At 34.8% G+C, this 27463-nt stretch overlaps 1 protein-coding gene across 7 annotated transcripts in view; it reads right to left on the bottom strand.

Moving 5' to 3' along the window:
- The window catches only part of KDM4C (lysine demethylase 4C), a 240174-nt gene that overhangs the window by 135200 nt on the left and 77511 nt on the right, over positions 1 to 27463 (bottom strand). Inside the window, exon 9 of one of the 7 annotated variants that reach the window (XM_064402759.1) lies at positions 9625 to 9672. The exons of the other annotated variants lie outside the window; for them this stretch is intronic. Coding sequence (XP_064258829.1) covers positions 9640 to 9672 — 33 coding nt within the window. The 3' untranslated portion in view covers positions 9625 to 9639. Of the gene's footprint in view, positions 1 to 9624; positions 9673 to 27463 lie in introns of those variants that run through there. 7 annotated transcript variants of the gene reach the window in all.

Below are 27463 nucleotides of genomic sequence, written 5' to 3'. Positions count from 1 at the left end.
TAATGTTACATACCTTGCCTTCGAGAAGCCTCTACAGGAGGGTTGATTTAGCTTGATTTAGAACCAATAAGACTGAACTAACAGTCCTATATGATATCCCAGTTGCTTTTTAATCTGTGAAAAGTCTACTAGCCACAAAGAACATGACAAAAGAGTAGAAGAGATTTCTGCATCAGCTCTGTATTAGCTTCCACCTGTTCCATACATTTCTATGAGATGTTCTCTGCCCACTTGCAGCAAGCTTGAAATTTGTCATTAAACAAGTTTGTATCCATTCTATAGGTTGGCAGGCAGTGAAGACCAATCTTAGATAATTCAACCTCATTCTATCTAATCGTATTTTGTATTTCTGGTTTAAACAAACACCACATTAAAAAAAAAAAAAAAAAACCCAAACAAAAAATGTCAACAGCAGTACCTTTCCATTAAAAAATGCATAAGCCATTTTTCCTGGCTGTTTGTCATAGTAAACTGAAAAGGGAAAATGAGACTTAAAAGAAGAGTAAAAAAAGTAAAAAGGATCAATAAGAAATAGTATTGACAGTTGACTAATTCTACATTAAATACAATTTATGTAGATTCAGTATTGCAAAACCCAAATAAGGCCATCAAATATGGTATTAAAGACTGGCACTAAGGAAGCTTTCTATGCAACCAGAAAATTAAACCATTTCTATCAGAGAACTACAGTAATGTAGCACTTAAAGCAGAATAATCAGAATTTTTACACATTTCCCACTAGATCTTTTCCTTGCATGGTGCATGTCTAAAAAGTCAACAACAGTTCAATTAAAGAAAACAATACAATTACATTCTGCAATTCTGCAACTTGAGAAACAGAATTGAGTTCAATTTCCATGCAGTGTCCAAATTTCCAGGTATTTCCATTCAACTTCGAGAAACTGATGAAGGAAGGGAAATCCTCAACTGCAATGCCTAAAACAGAAGCTCTGCCATCTTGATGTTCAGTCGTGCACAAAAAAAAAGTGGTGCTTCCTTGCAGACTTTCATAAATTTGGGAAATACAAGTCTATGTTCTGAATTGCAGAAGCTTTCCCTCAAAGTTAAGATCCAGCATTCTAACATGAATACACTTTATTTTGCCCTCATTGAATCACTACTGCCATTTCATTCAGGCAAAAGCTGTAATTATGTCCTTGTGGTTTTTTGACAAAAGTGAAGACTGATGTTAAGTCAGATATCCTGATAGCAGGGCCAATAGAAGAAATTAAACTATAGAAAGAATAGAACTCCATATGCAAACATTTTCCATAAAGGATGGAAATGACCACAGAATTTTTATTTTTCTCCTAACATTATTCCCTTATTTCCTTTTAAACATATGTAAGTCCAAATCCTAGAAAATACCATTTAGAAGTTTTATGTTCAGCGGGGTCTCTGAACACTTAATAGCATTATTTTTTATTTATATTGCATGTGATAAGACCAAATTAGATCATTAAATTTTAACATTCCATGGAGGAATGATAATGGCTTTCTGGTGATGTCAGAATACTTTGTATACAACTTCTGCATTTACTTTTCCAGTGTGATCAGCATCTTATTTTATTGAGCAGATGTCACTCCACCAAATTATTATCAGATTGTTCCATCTTTAAGTAGATAATTCTATGCCATATGTTTTGTAGGAATTAAGATTCTTGCACTGGTACATACCATATTGCTCTCTCTTACTAAATACAGTTAGAGAATTAATGCTTAATAGACACATGCAGTGAACACTAAACCTGCCGCTGGGAAGGACGTGACACAAAAAGGGGAACATTGCTTGATGTTCTTTTCTACTGTAACCAAGCTATTGGAAAAGAACTAGCAATTTAAACTCAAGACTTGTACGTCATGAAATTCCATCAGGGAAGATATAAGGACTTGGAATTAATGCATTTTAATTAATTGATAAGTTGCCTCTGTCTTCTGAGAAAATACAAAGTTTCTTTAGCTTCTATTGACTGAGGGTGGAAACTAAGGATGCACCACGCCTTGCAGAATCAAAAGTTTTGTGAACATAGGTATCTTAAGGGTAAAGTAAAACTAGGCTCAAGAGAGTCACAAACAGAAGAAAAATTAAGTTAAACAAAAAACAACTATTGCTGCCTTGGTCAGGAGCAATGCATTCATCCAAATTAATCACAAATGTGTGTGAAGTATTTGTGCTACAGGAGAAAAATGTAGTTAAAACTGACCTTTCTAAAACTAGATGCCCATCTTCCTGAAATCTTTTTTCTCTGAAACATTTACTCAGCAAATAATATACCTGGTACCCCTTATACCAAAAAGACAAAATGACCCCTTCCAATTTCTTCAGTATTGCAGACATCTACAGAAGGCACAGGGGTGGAAGACATGTGATATGTCTTCTTCTACAAGGACAATATTCTTACGGAAAATGTCAACTGCAGTAAAGAGAGCAGCTAAAAAATCCTACTAAAAATTCACATTCTTCATACAGTATCCAGTTAAATGAAACATCATCTAACAAAGGCCTGCAATTACCACAGGAATTGCCACAAATGAGCTCTTATGTACCTACTAAATGAGGTCTGGATTGTGAGATTCATCTCCCTTTAAGGTCTATTTCTTTCAGGAAAGAAAATGGAGGAAATTGGGGAAAAAAATATATATACCAAGCAGTATATTTAAAGTACAAAAAGCTATCTATTTTTTCTGGTTGTTTAGGCACATGTTTTAACCAGGCTGAAATTTTATTGATGCTACATTGATGAGAATCTTAACTAGCAGAATTGCAATGTCAAGTAGAGTGGTTCTAGTCACAAAATAAAAGCAGAATCAAGATGTCTATTTCTACTCCAAAGAAGCAAACACTTTTATTGTATGTCCTTTCTTGGCCTTATGCTTTTGAAGCCAGCACTGACCTCTAGAAGAAAATATGCCTAATTCATTCCTATTATATGGGTTTTCAGTTCTAATTCATATCCATAGAATTACATGTATGGCCTCCTTATGTCTTTTTCCTCATTTGACCTATCCAGCTTCCCACTCTAATATTAAGAAGAGAAAAAAAAATTTGTTATCATATTTCTAAACTGGTTTTACAGACCACAGTCTGGAAGTTCATTTCCACTAGGCATAAAAATTTAATTGTGATGCTAGCTTAAATATATTCATAGATTGCCTCAGTGTTTTTTTCATATTTGTACTGGGATTAACATTTTTGCAAGGATAATGTTTCTAAACCCACCAGGTCTGCAACAGAGCTACAGGACTTGGTTACTCACAACTCAAGTACATTTTGGTGTCCTGGATCCAGCCTATATGGAGAAAATCAGAAAGCTAAAATGCATTTACAAATAAAATTGTAGCTTGCTTTTCAATCCAGCTTCTGTACCTTTGTTGTCTCTCTGTGCACTAACTCTGCCCTTTTCAATAAAGGAGTGTTTTCTTCTACTTGCTAGCTTTCAAGTAAGACTCCTTCCCGTAAACAACTTTCTGAATTAACTTTTCTGGAACACAAATGTTCAGAATTTCATAGTCTTTCAGATGAGTCTTCTCCAATGGTAGTGAAACTATTATATCACTGCTACTACAAAAAAAAATTGCTTCTCATTAATATCTACAACTCCATTTCTTTTATTGAATAACATCCTGCATTTGCACAGTCATCAGCTACATAGACCCTAGGTCTTGGCCATTTCTAAGAGATGAAGTCCCAACTGCCACAAGACGTCCATCTTTTTACATCACTGAACAAACAAATGAAATTTAAGCATTGACTCTGCTGGTTTGCATACCTCTGCCAGAAGCTGTGCCACATCACTCTCCTCTCACAACAATATCACTTGGAACTAATGCAACATTTTCCTCCACATTTGAGAAGAGACACCAAGGGGTGACAGGTTTGCATAACTGAGAGAGAACAATTTCGTAAAAAGACACCCCCCCCACCCCGCCATGGTTTCAGCATTTTAAAACAATGGTAATTAATTTCTTCATCAGACACAATATGAGAATAATTTTAAAATATCCATGCTGCTAAACAGCAAAAAATTACCAATAAGGCAGTCCCATTACCACCACTCCATACTTTTGCAGGTCCAATTTTTGTTCATAGTTTGAATACTTATGCTCAATGGTTCCTACCCTTGCAGCTGGCTTTATCTGCATCTTATTACTCAAAAAAATTTATTTGTTCAAGTACAAATTTTAGATTTCTGGGAAACATAAGTTGCTCCACACTTGGAAAAGTTGCATACATTTTACACTTGAGTACAATGAGAAACAGGTAGCAGATTTGTAACTCTTACAGGCAAAAGAATCCATATCAATCTTCTCTGCTTCAGCTAAAAAACTCTTTCCCTGAAGTAAGTTGAAAGTTCATGACTCCCACAACCTGCCAGCCAAAAAAGGACACAAAGCTTAAACCCATAACTTAGCTCAAACATAACTAGCCAGTCTGTCTGCAGGGCCTTGTTTCACGACCTGTGACCAGTAATTCATGCAGCTTTTCACAGCTCTTTTAAATGAAAGGTTTTAATCTTAAAGAAACAAATAACTGAATGAAAAACAATGTTTAAACGATGAAACACTGTCCATGGATATCTGTTTTGAACAAGTCTAGTCCAGATGCCTAAGATCATGTGTGCAGTCTCAGTCTCTTTATCTGCCTGTTCTTCTGCAAATAATTCTCATTTTCCTGACAATACTACTTTTCTAATCATTTCAATTGTCTGAATTAATGTCTCCAAGCCATTGCATGAAAATACATCATTAAGAGCTAGGCTTGGAATGAATGTTTTCTCAATTAAGAATGTGTGCATTGTTTCTTATCCTGACAACTGGGAGATTCAGTTACTTCACATAACAATAGCTTCATCCTAGCTTTGTTAACATACTTGCTATTGAATTACAGTATCATGTATGCAGCAGCACATCATGTGGACAATATCATGGTACCACGCTACTCTGCATGTTTCGCACTCCTCGGTTCAAGCATAAATGAAGGCCATCCTACTTCCAAGCCATACGCTCTGTTTAAACACTACAGAATACTGGCAAAAAAAGAGAGGTAAGGCTATCAACATAAAATATTTGTTTGATTTCCTACATATTAAAAAAATCTTATGTTCCACTCATCTGATTTTGTAAGGTATGGCAACACTCTCACTGGACATTCTTATAGTTTGCTAATTAACACAGATTGGCGTAAATACAATATAGCCCGTCATGCTTTACTGCCCCCAGTTTAAGGCATCTAACAACAAAAATAAACAAACAAAACAACAAACGAAACAAAACCCAACAAAACCACCCTGTACCCCCTCACCCCCTTTCTTCACTTTGGAAGACTAATTTCTTTTTAGCACATTTGCTTAGATCAGATGTAGATAACTGTGTAGATAAGAAAGAGTGAGTTCAGCAGAGGTTCAAGGCAGTCAGAGAAAAGAGCATGAGAAAACTGAGAGAGATGAGCATATTTAGCATGGAAAATGTTTCAGGGGGAAGCCAACAGTACCCCTCTGCTACTTGAGAGATTACCAAGAGAAAAGAGTAAGAGTGGTGGATGACAAAAGGGTGAGAGACAGTGGTCATTTATTGAAATACAAGTGGGTAGAGATGAGAAATAAGAAAAATTTTTCTCCATGAGGACAGACTGGCCTCAGTGGAACTAGGGCCCTGAATTATTCTTTGATCCTATAAAACATACAAAACAGCTGACAACTTCATTTACATATCTTTACACAGAAGACTTACATACTGAAAATGGTAACTTCCACAAAGTTTAAAAACAGCTGACAACTTCATTTACACATCTTTACACAGAAGACTTACATACTGAAAATGGTAACTTCCACAAAGTTTAAAAACCAGAAAATTTTCTCCATCAGTGATAACAGAAGGTGAATTTTGAAACTCTTTAGTTATTATACATATTAACTTTTATAAATTCTACTAGTTAGCAAAAGAAGACAAATTAAAAGAGACGGGTTGTATTATGATGTAAAATACAAGAATGATTGTTTAACAAATCCGTAAGCTTAAAGAGTAGCATACTCTCAGAGGAAGAAGTGGGAAATAATTTTTCCATAATACTGACAAAGGGTCAAATAATAAAAAGCAAAAAATTCCCAAGAAATTCAGCAGACCTAGTAAGAATACTTCACTTGATATCTGAGTATCAGGTCTGACAGATGCTCCTCAACTAATCAATCTGATAATTGAGAAATAAGTTTTATCATTGATAAAACCTATCCATTCTGAACATCAGGAAATTTCAACATTTAAATGTAATGATCAGCATGTATTGAGTATAGCTAGAGAGGAAAGACGTATGATCTTTCCTCCTACATGAATATGTAAAATTTTAATGTGATCATAAATTGCTCAGAGTTTTAGTGGTCATTCAGTTTAATACTTTGGATTTGAATTAAAACTTCAGTCATATACTATAAGCAGGCTTTCTTTTGATAAATTTATATATTTAAGCTTTCATATTGCTCATTATACTTCATGACTGCTTAGAGCAATGCAGACCATTGCTACTTAAAAACTAACATATTTTAAGATAAAAAAAGACTGTCTGATGAAAAGCACTATCATTAATAGCATACAGATTTCATAAAGTGAGTCATTATGTAGAACTTCTGGTAGGCTTGTATCCCTATTCTCACAGGGCATATTCTAGCACAGGACTTCTATCAGTGTGACTGAACTGAACCATTCTAACCACAGCTGCAAATGCCCGCCAAGAACCCTGTTTTGAAGGGGTTCTTCAGCTTCTGGGAATGGCACAAGAGCTCCTTGTTGCCATCAGGTGAAACATCAAGTTTGTTTCAACTGCAAATGAGAACAAGAACCAGGAACTGTATGTATAGGAAAAAATAAAAAGCTGACCTTTTCTCCAACTATGATCTTTGTACATAGCACTTATTTTTTCTTGAGATTCACAAAGTTTATTGAATGAGTTTCTCAAGAATAAACAACTATAATAAATCAGACTCCTCTCATCTAACAATTCTAACAATGGTATCTTCCAAAAAAAGCACTGGGTCTTTTGTCTGGGCATTTGTTATGTACAGTCAGACATGTTTAATGTGGAAATATAAGACTCCCTTAAACAACATTTAGGAGCAAAATATACAGAAACATAGCTTTAACATTTTTCCTATGGCACAGTGACCTCAATAACAATTTTATGCATAGCATTCATGAGGTTTTTTCAGTGCATAGGGATTTTGAAAGTCAAACTAAACAGACCTGAAAAAGAGAGTAGTAATTACAAAGCAAAGCATACAAGGGGAAAGAAACAGTACGTATATATTACTGTTCTTTCCCTCACCACCAACTCTGAAAGCAGCTTTACAATAATTTCGGAAATTTTTGTTACGAAAGCTGTTGCCTAAGATTGCAATTAATATCAAAGTACTTATTATTTTCATTAACCAGATTTTTTTATAATATAAACCAGAAACTTCAGTGTGACTGTACAGGAAAAAAATGTACAATGGCAGCTTATGTAAACATACCTGTATTAACATCCATGAATAAGCATGGGTTAAAAAGAATTTTAAAAAAAGGGGAGGAATACTAGTTAAAAAACACCACAGCTATCCACACTTAGGACAAGTATTTTCAAGTACTTCTCAAGTACCTTAATTTCCCAGGCATGTTAACATTACAGAAACTCACTACTACTTAAATAAGTATACACGTGCTAGCACAGACTAAGATTAACTTTTGTTTTGCAGTTTGACATGCACTACAAGCCAATATTCATTCAATTTAATGCCCTCAATACCTCAAACTTCACTGCAGAACAAGTCAGTCCATAAAGCAACACTGTTTTTCCCACAGAATATGCTGTACCTTAATAATCAGCTATGGTATCCAGAGAATTGTGTTATACTGCATTTGTCCCTACGAACAGAAAGGCATATCTTGAATTCCCAGCATAATAAAAACCAAAGCCAAAAGTAGCATAGATGTAATGTCACATTTTTAAATGTAAATGTGACAGGCATTTAAAGGAAAGACAGATTCCAAAATGAAATATAGCAGGAGGATTAGCAAAACCACTATGATTCAAATAACAGTGAATTCTCCAAGGATTCAAGCTTATCTGAGTCTCAGCAGCAGCATAACAAGCAAAAGTCCAAATCACAGATGCAGGGATTTTAAAGCACTACAGCAACACATATATACCACTAAATAAATCATTATCATGAAAATGTAATTTCTTAACAATTCTGGATGATGAACCTTTGCTTGAAGACTAAAAGCAAAATAAAAGCAGAAACTGAAAATGGTCTAAATAGTATAAATCACTGCATTGTGTGCCTATGGCACCATGGTATTGGCAGAGGATAACTGCAGGTCAGCCTCCATGGAGAGAGGCCTGAGGTTGCCCAGTGCTGGACATAATCCATTCCAGCCAGCCCTATGGACCAACCCTGAGGCATGACTGAGCCCTGCAGCCAAGGTGAAGGAGACTCAGAAAAAACATGCCTAACAAAGGGAAAAGCTAGCAGGTGGTAAGAGGAGGAGGGAACACAAAATAGAATGAGAAATGGCAAAGGAACACGAAGGTCAGAGGACAAGGGAAAGAGGTCTCAGTGGCAGAGCAGGTACTTCCCCAGCAGTCTGTGGAGAGTTCATACCAAAGCTGGTGAAAGCCTAAAACAACTGCGACCTTTGGGCAAAGCCCATGCAGAAACAGAGGAAAACTGAGAGAAGGCAGAAGTGGCACAGAGAAAATTCCTGTGCACTGAGCATACACTCTTTTCTCCCCCATAACCCTCAGAAAAACAAGGGGGGAAGGGGTCAGGAATGAAACGTGAAGCTCAACCTCAGAGGTGGAGGAAGAAAGCTGTTGTTTTAAAGTTTGTTTCTCACTACCCAAATGTATTTTAATTGGTAAAAAAATTAAACTACTTTTCCCCAACTGTAGATGGTAAGAAAGCAAGCAGATGGATGGGTGTTTATCCTTTAGTCAAGGCTAACTCATGACAGTGGGGTGAGTTGAAAACAGGAAAATAAACTGTACAAGGACAAATGCACTGTACTGTTTTCCCTCAGACCTAATAATATTATGAGGAACTGATTTCATTTGTGGGAAAAAATTTCTAAGTGTGGCAGGCAGTGTTAAAATTCTTAGTAAGATACGTAATCTTAAAGCTCTCAAGAAACTGGAAAAAAAAATCCAAGATTAACTGGCAGTTAACTATTTTATTCTGCAAAAGGCGAAGTAGTTTTCTGGGGGGGTTGTTTCAAAACTATATTGATTTATGTGATGTGTATTATTATGATACTACACTTAATGCAGACAAAACATTCCAGGCAGAAATCTGTGCTTCATTGATAAAAAAGCAGGAAAATCTGACAGCTGACTCAAGGCAGAAGGACTTATCCTGAATAATTTCAGTTTTAATCCACAAATTTAATCCTTCATTATATGGTCAAATTAATATTGCTGGGAAATCACTATCTCTTTTTAACATTATTATTGTTCCATTATGAAATGTTTTGGCCCTTTGTTATCTCTTCTGTGGTCATTCAGATTCTTTCCTTTAAGCTTGTAAAATATCTGAATCTTAAATTAACTTACCTTTTGTTATTCTTGAGAGTCAGTCAGTGGGGCCCTATTGTAATTTTCCACAATTACAATCACTCACACATTCTGTGCAAGAAGTTGTAATCCTATTGTAAGAAGTTAAAATATCAATGTTTGTTTGCTTTTTATTTCCATAAAAATCAGTAGTTTTCTGATGATCATTTATTTTGTCATAATTCTACAAGTTCTCCTCTCCCAAAAGATGACTTTTTATTAGGCAAAGCACAGGGCTTTTACAGCTTCTCACTTTACAGAGTGCTATAAAAAGGAATTATTTTTTCTTAAACATAATAGAAAACTTGTTCAACAGAAACCAGCTCACACCTTTTTTCCAAGGCTGCCTCACTTGACTCTTCAACTATCTCCTTATCCAATTAAGCACTGTTGACAAGAGCGCTGCTGAAAGCTATGAAAGAAGCCGTATCGAATCTTCCTTGGCAACCATGACATAGGCCACTGAAGGATTATCACTGGGCTCCCAACAACTTATGCAGAAAACCCATGCTGGTTTTGCACCAACATTATATTAAAAGAATTTTCATAGTCTTATTATTACCAGCCTGTACCCACCCAGAAGCCACAGTGATGTGAGCTACAATGTAGGCAAATTTCCATTGTATGAACTTTGCCCATGGCATATTTAGAAAAAGCAGAAAAGCAAAGTTGCCAAGAGCTTTCAGCACCTTGCATATGCTGCAGCTCTCACTGCTCCTGCCAGCTGTACAGCTGAACCAGTGATAACGCCGGCTGGAAATTTTAGAGTAAACAGATATGACTCCAAAGGGATAATACAAAATGAGCTTCTGGCAAAATAATAAGATAAATTTAAAAAAAAAAAAAAAAAAAAAACCAAAAAAAAACCCTAGTAAGCTGAAGGTACCATAAAGAGCAGAAATAGTTTTGTAGTAATATCTATGAGGAAATTCCTGAAAGCTTTAGGTAGCATACCATGCTCCTAAACAACTAGGTGCCAGGCAGCTTTCACACATGTGTTTTCAAAGCATTATAAATAAAGAGTAAGTGCCAAAGTCATTATCCTCCTTTCCCTGAGCTAAAGAGTATCAGGCACATGCAGCTACTGTTCATGCTAATCATCACTGCTCTAAGACAGAACAGCAAAGAAACAGACCCGCTTGGTGATTCTGACTAATAATTTCTGCCTAAAAGTAATATAGCTAATAAAATGTAGTATGCAACAAGCCTTTTAGCACCTACCAATCATACTTTGCAATAGCCTTCCTGAACACTGGGAAATGATATCATTTTACATCTTGTAATTCATAAATAGAACATTTTGCTCATGTTAGTGCGGATGAACAAGTACCATCAGTACAAACAGATTTTTGTACATTTGGCCATGACAAACAGAAACAGATGGGAATCCGTTTTCTAGCTACTATGTAGAAAGAAAGAACATATGTAGGTTTCTTAAAACACAGTAAAGAAAGTTTTTAATCAATGTTGGCATTTGCTGTACACCAGTCTCTCTTTCAAGAATCAGGGTTAGAAAATGCACTATAACACATTATTTTCATAGACCAATTTGTTTGGTCTTCCAACAACAGTGAAAGCCAAGCTGGATTCTCAGCAAGTGTTGAAGTTTTAAAGACCATAAAAGTCTGCGTATGGAGGAAAGAAGCGGAGTACACAGCCAATAACATTTTGTAAAGCACACACAGACATACTCTTAGGAACCAGAAAATAACACTAAACACCGCCTGAAAAAAGGCAAGGAAACCGGAGGTAATACACATACTATACAAACAGGAATGTTAATATTAGTGCAAAAAAAATTCTTAATATACAGATTCTACACTAATATCAATTCCTTTTTTTTTTTAAAGGTGTCTTTAAAGACACTCAAAACCATATGTCTCTGTGACAATCTGGCTGAAATAAATGTTTGTGATGACAAGTTAATTTTTCTCTAATCTTTCATAACATCAAAACAGAACAGTTTTAGGCATATGTATTCCATGGCATTTCACAAAAGAATCATAAAAGTCATGGAACAGCAATCTTCAGACTGAATGCAAGTTTCTGTGTTGAGAAATTAAATTTGAAATACAGACTTAAGGGAGAGAACAACAAGAAATCTGAGGGTTTCTCACAAGCAGAATCTTAGGTACTTTTTGCCATGGGAGGACAAGTTGAACCAAACTAGAAAATCAAAGCACAGAAGAAAAGATGTCAATCTTGGTTGTACCAACGTTAGAACATATTAGTCTACGTAATAATAAAAGGTTCAACAAGATCTAAGTATGCTGGATTTTCTCACTATTTAAATTGCTGTTAACAAGTACTGCATGTGTCGATTATCATCAAAACCAACACTGTACATTTAAATCACTATTTTCATTGTCAAACTGGAGATGGAAAGGAGAATTTGTAGAAACTACATTTTTTTTAAATACAGATCTCAATTATCTCTTCAACTTCATGAGCAATACTCTCCATGTTTTTCAAGCAAATAAGAAATCCAAGTGGTATTTTTAATGGTTTGGTGAATATACAAATCTATTTACAGACAAAGGATAGAATGAAAATTTTAGGACAAGTGATGGATTGTGTAAGTATTGCAAATTGTCTTTTCTTTATTGAAAGGCAATCATTGCATCAGCCCATTGATAAGGTAAAAGCAGTGACTAAGCCAGTCTGCAATATCCTTATTACAGTATTTTCAGGGTAAAAAATCATTTGCATTGCTCACATCCAATATTATTTAATCAGCAAGAATTAAGAAATAACCAGAAAAGTGAAGGACACCAAATTAAGCTGAAACTCCCAATTTACTTTTTTCAGTAAGAAGAGAGTTTTAATATATTTGATAACAGATAGGCACTTTCTCCTCAAAAATTGATGAGTTGAAGAGAAAGGACTAAAACCACAACTTGAGCTACTCAACAAAGGACAGTTTTTAAGGCTTTTTTAAATTACACAGGATTTAAGGATGGCAGTTAATCCTGTTTACTAAAAGAAGGCTGTTGTCTAGCACTACAATATATGAGGTATACTCAGCCTTTTCACAACAATATTCCTTAATTTCCCTGACACTCCAGTTTAAATCAGGCCTGAGACTGACCCAGTCTACCTAGATGCACTTCACCAATTTGCAAAAAACTATTTTCTGCAACTTTTCTTCCTTAACATGGGAACAGATACCACAGTAATTGCAATTTTTTCTGTGATTAACTCTGTTTAAGTTTCTCTTTTTTTATGCTATAATGTATATCCTTTTTTCATCTTTGTAATTAACATATATGGGTAGCTTGCAACATTTAATTTTATCATATCTGAGATAATTTACCCAAGCTGGTTAAGATAAGAAAAAAGTTATAATAGCAATTTGCAATTTTAGCAAGTTTTCTAACAAAACGGAAAAGTCTAATATGCAATTATTGGGAGACCTTGTTGAGATTTACTACCTAAAAAAAACCCCATGAGATTAATTCAGAAAAAAATAAATTTCCAATTCTTAAAACAAAGTGTAGAAAATCTAGAGTGTGATAAATCTATAAATTAAGAGGATTTTCTCTTAGAGACAGCTGATAGAAAATTGATAGATATTTACAACCTTTGTCATCAATTTAGTGTGCAATCAAATTTTCCAAAATCATAACTTCTCAGAAGAAGTTATGCATACTAAAAACCTTTACTTGCTATCAATAGCACAGATTTCTCATGTAGAACTTCCAGTGAGAGTACATGCAGAGATAAAGAGATTATCTAGATAGACAGAAGTTTTTAAAATTCCACAGACTTTGCAGTTACATAGTTTTTAATCTCTTGGCAAGAAATTCCTGAAGGAAAAATAAATCCAGCTCTAATTACTCTCTACCAGATCACATACAGAATGTGTTGGTTGTTACTTGCATTTGCTTGAATTCAGCTGTCACCCAGAAAGGACGACACACTGGAACAGTAAATAAATATATTGCAGCTGGGGAACTTCAGATTCTGTTTATTTTGCATCAAAAAGTATTTCATAGAGCTGTTCTTCGTACTATTATGTAAGCTCTTAAAAACATCTAATAACAGATATTCTATTTCATGATCCAATAGCCTTTCAGTAAGAAAATGTTTTCCCAAAAGTTATTATAATAATTTTTCATGCAACTGATGTATAACCTCTTTTGTATTTTATTTGGCTTGGACACAGAGAACAAAGAAATAACACTGCCTTCAAGAAAACCTCATTGGCTTGTAATATCATGTTTCAGTTTTCCCTTTTTCAGACCAAGCAAACCACAATATTTCATTGTGCACGTAATTCTTACTATCTACTACTGAGTTCTACTACTCTCTCATTTTCATATTAGTATTTACTGTCATCTTCTATCCAAACAGGAAAGAGTTTCTCCAAGAGAGACTTCATCAGCTTCAGGTGAAATAGTCCACTCGCATGTTTTCTGTAATAACACTGTTGTTAATGCAAGATGCTAGGAATTCAGGAGAAAGGTGAAAATTTTCATTATTCAACCAGTAGCAGCAATAGAGGTAACTAGAGAATAATTTCTGCTAAGCCCTGAATTCTCTTTAACAAATTCAACACATTTAATATCAGGTGTGTACACCTGGTAAAAATCAGTGCATTTAGAAAATGTCAGAAAATGTCAAACATTCAATTATGTATTGTCATGATAAATCAACTGCTGTAGTAAGAAGCATTACTTTGAGCTGAAGCTTTCAATAGCACGTAGATACTATGTTTTGTTTATACCCAAAAGTATTTCCCTTATATTTTAAATTTTCTTTCTGGGTCAAAAGTACAACTAGTTTTACCCAGTTTAGATTATCTTCACTTAAAAAAAAAAGCATGCTGATGACAATACCATTCTTTGAACACAACAGGACAAATTGGTAGCAAATACAGCATTGAAATAGCCAAAATTCCCCATCACAAAGGACCTTTGTGATTCCTGAGAAACTCGCAATTTGTGAAGTTTGAAAACTAAGGAAGTTTGTTCCTTTGTCCTAGAAAATTCTGTTCAGTTATCCTTGCTTTTCTTCAGGGAAATTGTGGCAGTTAAAAATAACCTTGTCAGCCAATGCCAAAGACTCAACACTGTCTTCACTACTAAACTCTTAACAGTTGAAGCTATTATGGCAACTGTGGTAGGGAGTCTGCTGCAGACACTCCCGATCTCCAAAACCAGCTCTCATGCTAATAGCCCATTCACTCCAACAGTATTAGAAGCTGGCAGAGTACCTCTTACTTAGGGCAGCCAGAAAAAAGTGGTTCTTAACGTAATGCCTCAAACCCACCCTCTCCCCTTATGACCCAACTGTAGGAAGGAGATCATCTAAATCCACAGCAGAATTCAAAAGGGAAAGCGGAAAAGCTAAGAGAATGTTACTTTTGGTAACAACGGTCCAGTGGCCACAACAAAACCCGCAATGCCTTCAGATACCATGTGATGGCACTGGACCTGCAACAAGGTATGATGATAAATATAAAATAATACCTGGTATATCCTAATTTTTGACATTTTATTTGCAGCAAATAAAAAGTTTAAAACTCTTGCAGCAGAGTTATTTTCTGTAAATGTGTATTAAGGCATATTTTGCCTATAAGGAAGACTACTTTATCTTCTAACCATGTTAATTAGTCTCTATCATAATTTACTTACATCTCCCATAAATTCCTGTATCCTTAGAATAAAGCTCGTGCAAGATCATTTGACATTCTGTCCAGTAAGATGCAGAAAGTATATTCTTTGCATATTATAACAATAAACCAGTAGTTTGGGAAACTAATGATATAATCATGACATTTTTGGCAGATAAATATAAAGTACTAATGCACTGGCCCAGATTCTACTCTTTGCTTGAAAGATTCAGAGGAAATCAGAAATGGCTTCAAGTGATCATTTCCCTTTCTTTTGCCTGTAGCTGGAGGCCAGCTGCCGAATAATAAATAGTGCACCCTTTATGCTGCTTTTCTTCCTGTTAAAACAGTTTCTTTCAGAGAGCTATTCACTGATAGAAACCTCCAAAACTGAGAGTCTCTGGTTCCTTGCCACACTGGTCTAACTGAGCGTGAAAAACAAGATTCTTTCAAGGAAAAAAAAAAAGTTTCAGCCTGGTGAAGTCTCCCAGGCTTCCTTCTAACAGGGAAAAGTGGGATGAAACAGGAATTTCTGGATATAATCTGTTACCTTAATTTTAATAACTGATATGTTTTAAGAATGTGGAGACAGTATTATATCATCAGATTATATCAACTGCTACACTTAAAAAATTGAGATAATTGAGGAGGGAGACAGACAGGATAGTATTTTTTAAAAAGTTTTTAAAACTAAGGAAAGAAAAGAAAGATTGAGAGTAGTTTCTATGATGGTATAGTTTTGGGTAGAGGAATGTTCAGAGTAAAAGAAATTCAGAAGTGGTTAGAGATAACTTAATACATCTTTTCTGCAGCTTTTGATGTTACATCTTTCCAAACTCTTAAGAAACTCTCCTGTGTCACCTATATATTACATCCTTTAAAGCTAAATCATCCTCAGGATTGACTCCAGCAGTCTACCAGCTTAAGGATACCACTAATGCTGAAACATCAACTATTCCTAGTGTTACTCAGGTCTATGGGATTTGGCAGAAATTTAGCCACTGTAATGTTCACTCACTAGAGGCAAAAAAGATTAGACCTTCTAGGTATAAATCAAAAGACTTCTCAAAATTCTTCACAATTTATAATTTTAACTTAAAATACTTTTCTACTACTGTTTTCAAGTAAGTGTGCGAGCAAGTCCATGATATTAATGTAAACATCTTGCAAGATGGAGTTCAGCTTCAAAAACTAGTTTAAACTACTTTCAAAGTACTTTAGTCTTAGTAGCTTATAAAGTAGCTTGTGTAAATTTAAAGATGTCTACCTGATTTTCAGATCACAATGCTCTAACATCCAATAGTGATGTAAAAGAGACTGCTAGAGAAAGAACATTAAAATGCAATTAGAGTTTGACCCTGCTAAAGTCTCAGCAATCTGGAAGGTGCTGAATGCCTTGATGCTCTTTTTGAGTGGGAAAAAAAAAAAAAAACACAAAAAAGGAGTGCTGTGTCTGAGCTGGGACTGTGTTCATACAGACACATAAATCAACCAAGATTTGGATCCCCAAGATCCATATATTTTTACAAGTTCTATGGGAACAACACTGTCAAAAACATTTTCATGTTTTGAAAAGACAACACAAAGAGAGCAACACCATAGTGTTTCATTACATTAGCTGATGCGCAGAAACAGACTAGATTTTGGTCTTATTTTGGGATGGGGAGAGGAAGAATGTTGCTCACTACTTCATGGGAAATAATCCTGTCCTTGAAAAAAGACAATACCAAAATACTAACACATAACTCTGTCAGGACTCAGTTTTAAAGGTCTTGCTTGACTGTCTTTCCTCAAATATTTAAACACAGTGGGGGAAACAAGGGGGATAGAAAAAGGAAAAAACCTACCATATCTATCCCATTTATATACAAGAAAACAGTAAAACAAAAACCTCTACGTCATGCATTCTGTATGAATATTAACATTTCAGTCATTAATTAGTGCCATATGGCACTGAATTTTATTTCAGATAATAAATTGAAATTGCAGTTGCTTTACTATTTTTCTTCAACACATATTTTTGTAATTGAAAGAGCATTGTTTCAATGTTTGTTGAAAGGTTACAGCTGTATTTTAGAATGTTGACATGTAAATAAGGCAAAAGTAAGATTGCCCAGCAGCCATTTAAAGAATGTCTGACAGTGACATCAAATTCACAGACAATATAAAGTAAACCACTTTATTATCGACTGGAACTATAACTCGCCCTACTGCTTGACTCTTACACTGTGCTACCATATTGAAAATTGGTTGGATACCATTTGGTAGTATGTAGAAATAGATCTGAATTTAAACAAGTATCCTACCCTGGTAACCAGAAAAACTCAAACGAAACCCAAAACTCTAGATAAGGTTTTATTCTGTAGTGCTGATCTTATGACTTCTATGATACTTTGTAGTACTGAACTACAAAGAATGTAAACACACTCCTCAAAGAAAACTAATGCTTTTTTTTAAGATTAATTAATACAAGTCTAATTTCTATACAGGCAATGGGTTTATGGATGTAGATGAAAATTCCAAACAAAGTCACACCATTGTATGTCTGGTTAATGTGATAACAATACCCATAAACAAAAGACAAAATTCTGTAGTAATGAAAAGCATTAATATCAGAAGCTCTGAATGAAAAAAAAAAATCAAAAAAGAAACTTTCTCCCTATATACCATGGCAATATATTGAAAGAAACAATTCAATATAATGTTTACTATAAAGACACTGACAGAAGAGAACAGTTTTCAAAAGTTTTAACATGAGTATTCTGTACTGCAAGTAACTCTTTCAACTTTCAAGAGAACAAACTAAATACTAACTCTGAACCTGAGAAGAATGTTCCATAAGTTTTGACACCCAGGAAAGACACTGAAGTTATCTGGATTGCCACAAAGGACTTGTACAACCTTCAAATTCAAAAAAGAATAGAGCAGCATAGAGAGTGCTGATGGAGTAAGGACAAGAAACCCAAAGGCATGGGTGCATGGTTACTCATCATCTTCACTGTGGCCATGATACGATGCCTTCATAATGCAGCTCCCCCCAACAGAATCAGATTCTCTGGCATGTTTTAAGGAGCTTAGACCCACGAAGCATGCATCATCCTCCTCTTGGCATGACACATGAGTTTGAAGTCAAGGTACAGAGGCATGTCTTCACTTTATCTCCCAGCCTTTCACAGGTCATTGTAAGAGAATAAGAGAACAGCTTTGAGCACTCCCACCTAGTAGGGAAGGGGACTGCACCATCAGATACAAATTGCGGTCATGTCGCAAAAAAGCAGAACAACCGATATCTCAATAAAGTACTGCTAAAGTCTCAATCCCTTTCCTTACAGACCTGCTCTACTCTGAAACAGTCTCTGCATTTAAACAGCCTACATCTGTAAAAGGGAAGAGAACAATATCTGGAGACTTACAAACAAAAATATACCACATGGAGTTCAAGGTCCACAATGCAAACATGAAAACAAATTTCTAATCCTCTCCTTTCTGTGATTCTGCTCTTGGAAGGAGAAACATTTTATCCCACATTTCTGCAAGAAGTGCTGAACTGCACAAAGTGCTAAGTGTAAGGTCACCTTGCTGTGAGTGGGGATCATACTAGGAAAACAGTGGAGTCATAATTCAAACAGATTAAAATTTACAGTGTCTCTCGTGTTTTCTAAAATGTTATTATAAAGGTAAAAAAAGGTTCTTCTTTTCTTAGCTACAGGAAATGTAATTGCAAACTTTTTAAAACTCACTATTTAGAAACAAAATATTTAATAGCTGCCTGAGCTCAGCATTTGACCTAGAAATGATTTTCAGAAGCAAACCCCAGCTGAGCTCCTGTGTTTACAATCACGATTACGATTGTCCAATTTTCTAAAAGCAAACATAGCCATAGAGTATAAATTTGTCTCCAGTGGGTATAAGTCCCGACACAGACTGAAGAAATCCTCTTTTATCCAGCCAGTTCTCATATCTTATAATGAGTCCTATCACACAGTGGAGTAATTAAGAGTTGATTTTATATAGGAGAACAGCACAGGGGCTTACTCATGACACAGGTATAAGGCATCCATAATGAAACACTGCAAGAGAAAAGCTAGGGGGAAAAGGATTACTTACAGTCTTTATCTCAAATTACAGCAGGCTTTGTTTGCTAATACCATTAACTTACTGGGTCAATTTTAAACCTTGGAACCTATTTACACTGCAGAAAAAGACTTCTCTTTATGCACAGAAATTGTATTTACTGTGACTACAATATACCACTTTATTGACTATATTCATGTTATAGCATAAATCTTTTTGATTCAAATGTGTGGCTTAATACACATAAATACAAAACTCCAGTGGATAAAACACAAGTCAGAATGAAAGTGTCAGACATTTTATAACATACCTATACAATTACCTGGTGCTTAAAAATTGTTAAACTTTGCTTGTTCCCAGAGAAAGCTCACATGGCCAAATAATTTTTATATACTGTTAAGTTTATCACTAGTAAAACAATTCCCAGCAAAAGGTACAGCATGTATCAGAATACAAACGGTAGCAGTTTAATCGCAAGCAGGAAAATCACACAACTGGAGTATTTTAAAATGTTGTAGTGAAATGCTGGTGCCACATTTCACGATGTAAGTCCTACCATATTTCCCTGAAACCTCCTAGTGAAAAAACCACATTGCAACTTTAATTTCACTAGTTGTCTACTCACAGCTAGTTCTGTCTATTTCAAAATCTCCTTTGCAAAACAGCCCAGAAAAACCCTTTATCTACCTGCTCAGACATGAAGAGTTTTCAGCTTTTGTTTTAGTTTTCTTTTTTAAAATGTAGGACAAGAATCTTGTTAAGCAGCATGGGGGAACCTTGCTTATGTTCCTTGGTTTAAAATTCACAGAAGTGTCTGAAACTGAAATACAAAACTAATAATTTACTACTAATTTATCTGTCTATTTAACACATTAACTTACTAGGGTTTTTTTTTTCCTGACTTCAAATATGTGATACTTTACCACATGAGACAGAACTTACATATCTGTACTGTAAATGAAATAATTTTAACTCATCAATCTTCGATAGCTGATCACTATCTTTTCATTTGCTGTGACAATGCTCTGTTTCCAGTTGTACCATAACTTATACTAAAAATGTCAGATACATTCATGAGGCAAGCAGTTTTTAATAAAGTCAGGAATTTCAGATAATCCTACATGTATTTTAATAAATATTACATGCTTGCACCTTTATTTTTTTTGCTAACAAATGTATTTATGGACTTTTTAGGTAAAGCCACTATTTTCTCAGTGACTACTGAAGTCACAGGGTGATTCCATCAATGTAATTTTAAGTTGATCAGTAGGGCTGCTTTGAGAAAAAGGGACTTGCTATATATTAAGATATTATACTGCCTAAATAAATTACCTTGTCGTACAATTTGAAGGCAATTTTTAATTTATGTAGAAAATCATATTCTTCTGGTACCTCCCACACTGGCACCCATTCTCTCTCTAATATTAAATTTAAATAAATACTAAGGTGTTTGCTATTTTTTTTTAAATCAGAGCTATAAAAAGGATTTTTTAGGCTGAGTACAGTAGTGACCATTCAAAATTGTCCTGCCTCTGATGCTACTCCTTAATGATACCTTGTGTATCTACTACAGCACCATCTCACATTCACAGCATCTAATATATGTGATCCTTCTGATTTCACCATCTAGACCCCACAGGCATATCCTCAATTTTTAACAGAATTCAGATAAAAACTTAATAGACACAGAGAAAGTGAAATGACTTGCTAAAATACCACTGTTTGCAGAGCTGTGGAATGGGAGAAAACAATAAATAAAAAAATACTTTCAACATAAAACAAATACAATTTTTAAATACAAATACAGGCAACCAAATATAAGTTTTTCCCTCTCAGGTGCCTTTAAGTAATTTCATAATAAGATCAGTCATTGTCTGTTATTCGTAAGTAACTTGACAAACTAAAGGAAAACAACTCATTCATATTTTATAACATGAAGAGGTGGCTTTATTAAAAGACACTCTTTCTTTAAAAAATCTTTGATGTTTCCTTGACTTGTGTTTTAAGATATGTATTTGTCTTACATTATAAATCGTAAGTATGTCTCCCATGTCTCAATATGCATTTATGTGATTGTCACTTCCATATTTAACGCTCAGCCTTCTCTTCTGGATGGAATGTTAAGAAGTGGAACTACTACTACACTGTTGTGCACAGACAGCAGTACTGCAAAAAGGCACTGGGCAAAACAGCAGGTGAGGCTGTAGAAGAATGTTGTATGTGAAGCAAGTCATATTGAATAGAGCAGCCTGTAAATCCTACGAAGAACCCCAGTGTAACAGGAAAAAGGCAGGTACTGGGTGGGGTGGTGACCAAAGCCAGGCCACACCACAGCTAAGAAGGCAGCAGTGGCACCAGAGAACATAACCTCACCTGAGCAAAACATGTGCATAAATCATAGAGAATTCAAGATGAGAAATCTGTGATGAGAGCTTGAAATTCCGTGTTACCTTGTCTGTCATATCTCAACAATTAATCCTAGTCAGACTGCTTGAACACATCAGGAAATATGCATATGTTAAGGTTGGAGAATGGCTGTAACAAAGTCAGTGAGCAAAATCTACGAAGACATGAACACAAATAAAAACAATTCTGCTTAATTTTTTTTTAAATCCCCTTCTCCTCTTACAGACTATTGCACTGAGCTTTTCTGTCACGAGAATGAGTATGAAATACAATTACTTTGTATCTACTTTTGCTGTCAGCACCGAGTACTGCATACAGGCAGAACAGGGCATTTTTGGATATCCAGTTCGTTACTGAGTTTTCAGTTTTCCTGGATTCTGCTTCTAATAACATGTCAGTGAAGTCTATCTCTATATGAAAATAACTCAACAGATATTTTAAAGCTATGGTTTCCAAAGGGAATCACAGCAAAGGTAAAGAAATCAACCACTTTCTTTTTTTTTTTTTTTTTCTGGGCCTAAAACCCCAACTACACTTATTTTGTAGACAAAGCAAAAAATCACTAGAGGACTGAAGTTTCAAATATAGCATTTCATTCCTCAGCCTACTAGATGAGAGAAAGTGCCCCCTAAAGCCTAGTTAGTCCCACCAAGTTGTGCACTGCGAACGCACACAGACTGCTCAAAACCAGCTCCTACAAGGTACATGGCTCCTGACAGTAACTGGCTCCAAAGGGAGCAACACCTTAAGTCTGCTTGAAAAGGTCTTAGCACAGTTCCAAAAGGAGGGATTTTTAAATGGGGAAATGGGGGGAGGGGCCCCCCAATTAAAAAAAAAAAAAAACTTTAGGAAGTTAATGACCCACAAGAATTTTAAGAACTTCCACAAAAGGGAAAAAAAAGAAATCTAATATAACAAGACCTCTAAGAAACTACAGCAAAAACTTCAGAGAAAATGACATAGCTACAAGATTCTGGTGGAATCCAACTTAAAGATCCTGATTAGAATTTCCATTCTTTTTAAAATACTCAGAAGGAAACAAAATCTACAAAAAATTTCCACTAGTTCTACTGATTATTTTTCTATATCATTCACCCTTTCAATGTAACTATTGTTTAATGGGTTTTGTAACAAACATATGCCAACATATTGCCAATACTTGTTGGCAATGCCACATGTTGCATAGAACTATTCCTTGAAATTTGAACTAAATGAAATGGCTGTGTACTCTCAGACACGGCTAAAAACAAGAGCACAGCCAAGGTGGGCAAAGCTATCTGGACTGAACACAGAGTGGGAGAGAATGGAAAGGCACAGCCGGCAGAGAAGCATGCGGCTGCACAACACTGCTACAAAAGCCAGAAGGAGGAGAAACCAGCTGGAAAAGATTCAGATAAAGGCAGAGAGAAGGCCTGTATCAGCAAAACAAACTGGGTGGGGGAATAAGAAGAAATTACCTCTGAAACCAGGACCTGGAAGTTACAATGGAGAGGTGACTGATGAAACAGATGTGTGAGCAAGGTAGGATGCTGTACAGCACGCACAGAGACCAGTGACAGACCAGTCTGTAACCATTGGAATATTGTATTATCAACACATTTTTTCCTCAACAAAAAAAATCAATGTATTTTTTACTAAATCCTCAGGACAGATACAACATGAGACAGAACAAGAATTTTGTAACCATTAGTTTTGCACATCTTTGCAGACACTTCCAAATGTAAAGACAGCACAGTGAAGAATATTCTAGGCAAATGGGAAATACCACTTTTAAGAAAAGAGCACACCTATCAGAAGAAATCAATTCTTTTCTTTATTCAGTCACAGAGTTTCTGTGTGCTTGCATGCAAACCACAAAATCCAATTTTTCATGAGCAGTAGCCAATAAAATATTACAAAAGGAAGTTGCAAAAGTGACGAGCTACTATATTCACAGTTTAAGTCAGCTAACTGTGGCTCAAACTGCTACAAGAAAATAATAAAATTTAAAACTCAATTCACTGACATCTTCAATTGGATACTTTAAGTCTACAAATATTTCAGCCTTTATACATTTTTAATTTAATGTCCCACAGCTGTAAAATACAGATAGTAACACAAACTAATCCACAGGAGTACTGTAATTTTAAAGTAATTTTTATCAAGTTTACTGATGCAACAGTGAAAGTATTACAAAAAATGTCTAGAAGGAATTTTTTTTTCTGGTAGCTGGTTTTAATAGTGAACAGCATGTCTACACATTATATGCTCTGATAAAGGAATATGAAATAAATGAACCTTTCCAATGGAGCACAGTCTGTGGAAAAAAAATTCTTCTGTTCATAAACTTAAAGATTACTTATTTACGTAACAAGGGTGAACTGAAGTTGAACTGAAACCCTAGTTTTGACAGACTAAATTTTTTTTAAATACTTAATTTTGTAACCTTTCCTGTTCTTTCACACTGAGTTTCTTGATGAGTGTAAGAATGGCCTACTAGGCTGTTAACTGTTCAATTTTAGATTTCTCTAAACAACAAAAAGTACTAAACACCATGCTGTTATGCAATCATGTCAAAATATGAACTGCCTGAAAATCTTAGGCTGACATTTTACAAGCACTTGTCTGTGAAACACTATGTAAAGGTATGTTTGGTTTGTTTTTATCAGTATGATAGGTTCTTCATGAAAATACCTATTTCCAGACAAAATCACAAAAAATTTTTAACATGCAAACTAAGTAGCAAATCCTACAGTAAAGCACCTCAATGAAAGCGTAACATCTTACAGCAGCTGAACTGTGTTATGTTTGCTAAAATGATTCTTTTCAAATATCTTAGCAGTGATTGTTGAAGAAATTTAACCATTTGTGCACACAGTCTTTTTTTAAAAGCATCTGTACCAAGATGATTACAGATGTAATCACAGGTGACTGATAAGGACCTCTTGAATTCACATCAAGCAGTATTTCACCCAACTGAATGAATTCAAGGCATCCTAATTTTAGTGTACCATGGGGATTTTTTTTTTTTTTTCATTTCTAATTGCAATTATTCAAACAGAAATGTGTTGTTCTGGTGGTTTGACTTTTGCTGGATGCCAGGGCCACACCAGAGCCACCCTATCACTCCTCTTGTCAGCCAGACAGTTTGACCCTCAGGTCACACCAGATTTCCACACGAAGATTATGCAGCTCTAGCATAAAAAATTTGAAACTTTCTGGAAGCATCTAAGTCTATGTGGATAAAACATTAGAATGGAAAACCAAAATGCAGAAGAGAATGGTGAAGATGACAAATGTATTCCTAGAAAATCTCCAAGGCTGTAATATCACTGCCTCTCAGAAGTGGAGCAACTCAGACATGCACAGGAAGAATTTATGCTCACAAACAATACACAAAAGCAACAAGGGAGAATCAGTAAAGAACTGAAAGCAAAATACTTGTTATATGCTAATAACCCATATGTTGAAGAAGAACATGTGCCAAACTTTCTTTTTGATGGAAGATTACATAGGATGAGTGTAAGAAATTTTGCAATACAAATACTGTCAAATTTGTGGTCCACAGATCATGAAAAGCCCTGCCCCTATTTTTTAAAATAACCTTGAGAGATATCCTTACAGGCTTTACTTATCTTATTCACGTAACCAAATTAAAAATGTTTGTACCTAAATAGTCTAAACTGCACCCTAAAAGATTATACTGTCCCTGTACAGAACTCAGTATATTCATTCATGCACTTCTGTCACAAGTATGGCACTAGAAAAGCTTATCTAATTAACATATATTTCCGTGTCTTTTTAAAGGAGAGATTTAGTATCTTTGTTTCCAAACATATTTTTTTCCTCATGTGTAAGTATTTTTAGCAATTGGAATGTGTTAAAATACAGGAAGTGACTTAAATCTAATGCACAATCTGAAGCAAAAAAAATCTTCCAGAAGATTAATTTTTAGAAGTACTTATACACCTAAATATGCAGGCAGGTATGTTTTGGAGTTTCTAGAAGTATACATAAGCCTAATTCATAAAAGCTGTCTGCTGTCATTGGCCAAAAGAAGACCTCACCACCCATCAACAAATAAATATATTTTCCCATAATAAAAGAGATTGCATTTTCTTTGCACAGTAAATCCACTAGATAGTAGAAAGATGACTGTGGATTATCATATCAGAGCTTTATGAAAAGTAAACACTAGTTTCCCTAAGGCACCTAAGAATGACACACTGATAATGTTAAAAATAGCACCAAGAAATTTCTAACAATATCAGGTGGGATGATTTTCCTTATCCTACATGCCCTCAAGAATATTTCTCTTTAGCACTCCAATGATAACAATAAAACTTCTTTAAAAATGCATCGTGAATTTACTCCTGTTATAATTTCATATAAGTTATTTACATAAAAATCAACATTTAACTCTAACATTTAATACTATTAGCAATTTATTGCAACAGAAAAATATTATAAATATTATAAACATTAAAAAATCACTAAGCTTAATTTTCCTTTTCCTTTATGCAACATATTTTACACTGTTAAGGAGAACACATTCTGCCTAGCAGTGTGCTTTTTCTGATCACATGTATTTCTCAAACAAATAACAAAAAGAAGACTGAATAAATAAATGGTCAGATACCGCTGCTTTTTCATACCTAAAAGTTGTTACAAACAAAGCTGAATGATCCACAGCACTTTTGCTTTCAAAGAAAAGTAAAATGGATTGCTCCCATCTTTCCTAGAATTTGTGAAGTCAAACACGGGACCTGGGTTTCAAAGTGAAGTACGAAAATTCTTTCAATACTAAGTGTCTTCTGAAGTCTTAGTGAACCACTTCACATACAATTTAAACCCTTATAATAGCAATTAAATGAAACAAAAATGAATTCAAGGAATCTACTAGTTCAAATGAACTCCAATTAGACTGCATTTAATCCCCTCAGTCAAATATGATTGAATCCTTAATTTCCCTTCTCTGCTAATATTTTTATTGACATTTAATAAATGTTATTTTTGGTCTGATAGTTTAAATCACCTTTTCAGTAAAAAAAAAGCACATTCAATAAAAACATACTTTACATTCTATTATAATTTTATTATTTAGAACCTCTCACTGGTTGCATCTACTGTGTAAGTTAATTCTGTTAAATGTAAAACAAAAGCATATTACATCCCAGTGATGGCTAAGAAATGTACCTTAGGAGAGACACCTACTTTCCACTTCTCTCACCTTTTTAGCATTGCTTTTCATTTTGTTTGTCTTCTCCTTTCTTGGATGCTGTATCATTAATTCCTCAAAATCCATTTTCATTACCAGCAGCACCACTAGAGCTTGTCAACATGCTCATCTTTGTGAGTCTTCTTCAAAAATTACCATTTTTCAGAAATTTCTATTAAGAAATCCGCAAATAATGTCCCTTTTTCCCTACTGTGCAAATTCACACAAGAACATGCAGGCAATAGTTTTACTGGTTGTTTCATGATTCAGTGAATAATGTTTTCCACAAAAAAAAAAAATTATATAAGTAAAGTTGGACTAAACAGAGGTGCTTATTACAAATTGACACTTAGGATTAAAATACTCAACCCTATAAAAGTAGGTATGATCTGGTCTTCTTCATTGTTATATTAAATAGCTGTTTCTGTTACTTAGGATTAATTTATTAAATGCTACTGACAAAAAGGCAGTATTTTCTCATTGTTTTAAGTTACATTGTTTTAAGTTAAAGAAATCTTCCCAGTTTTAACTGGGTGTCTCCTGAAATTTAAGAAACTGATTTCTTTTTTTTTAAGAAACACAAACAAAGCAG

Source organism: Passer domesticus, chromosome Z (assembly GCF_036417665.1).
Source record: "Passer domesticus isolate bPasDom1 chromosome Z, bPasDom1.hap1, whole genome shotgun sequence".
In the NCBI taxonomy this organism is placed as follows: Eukaryota; Metazoa; Chordata; class Aves; order Passeriformes; family Passeridae; genus Passer; species Passer domesticus.
The sequence above is the reverse complement of the archived record's forward strand: the minus strand, read 5'-3'. Positions and strand labels throughout refer to the sequence as shown.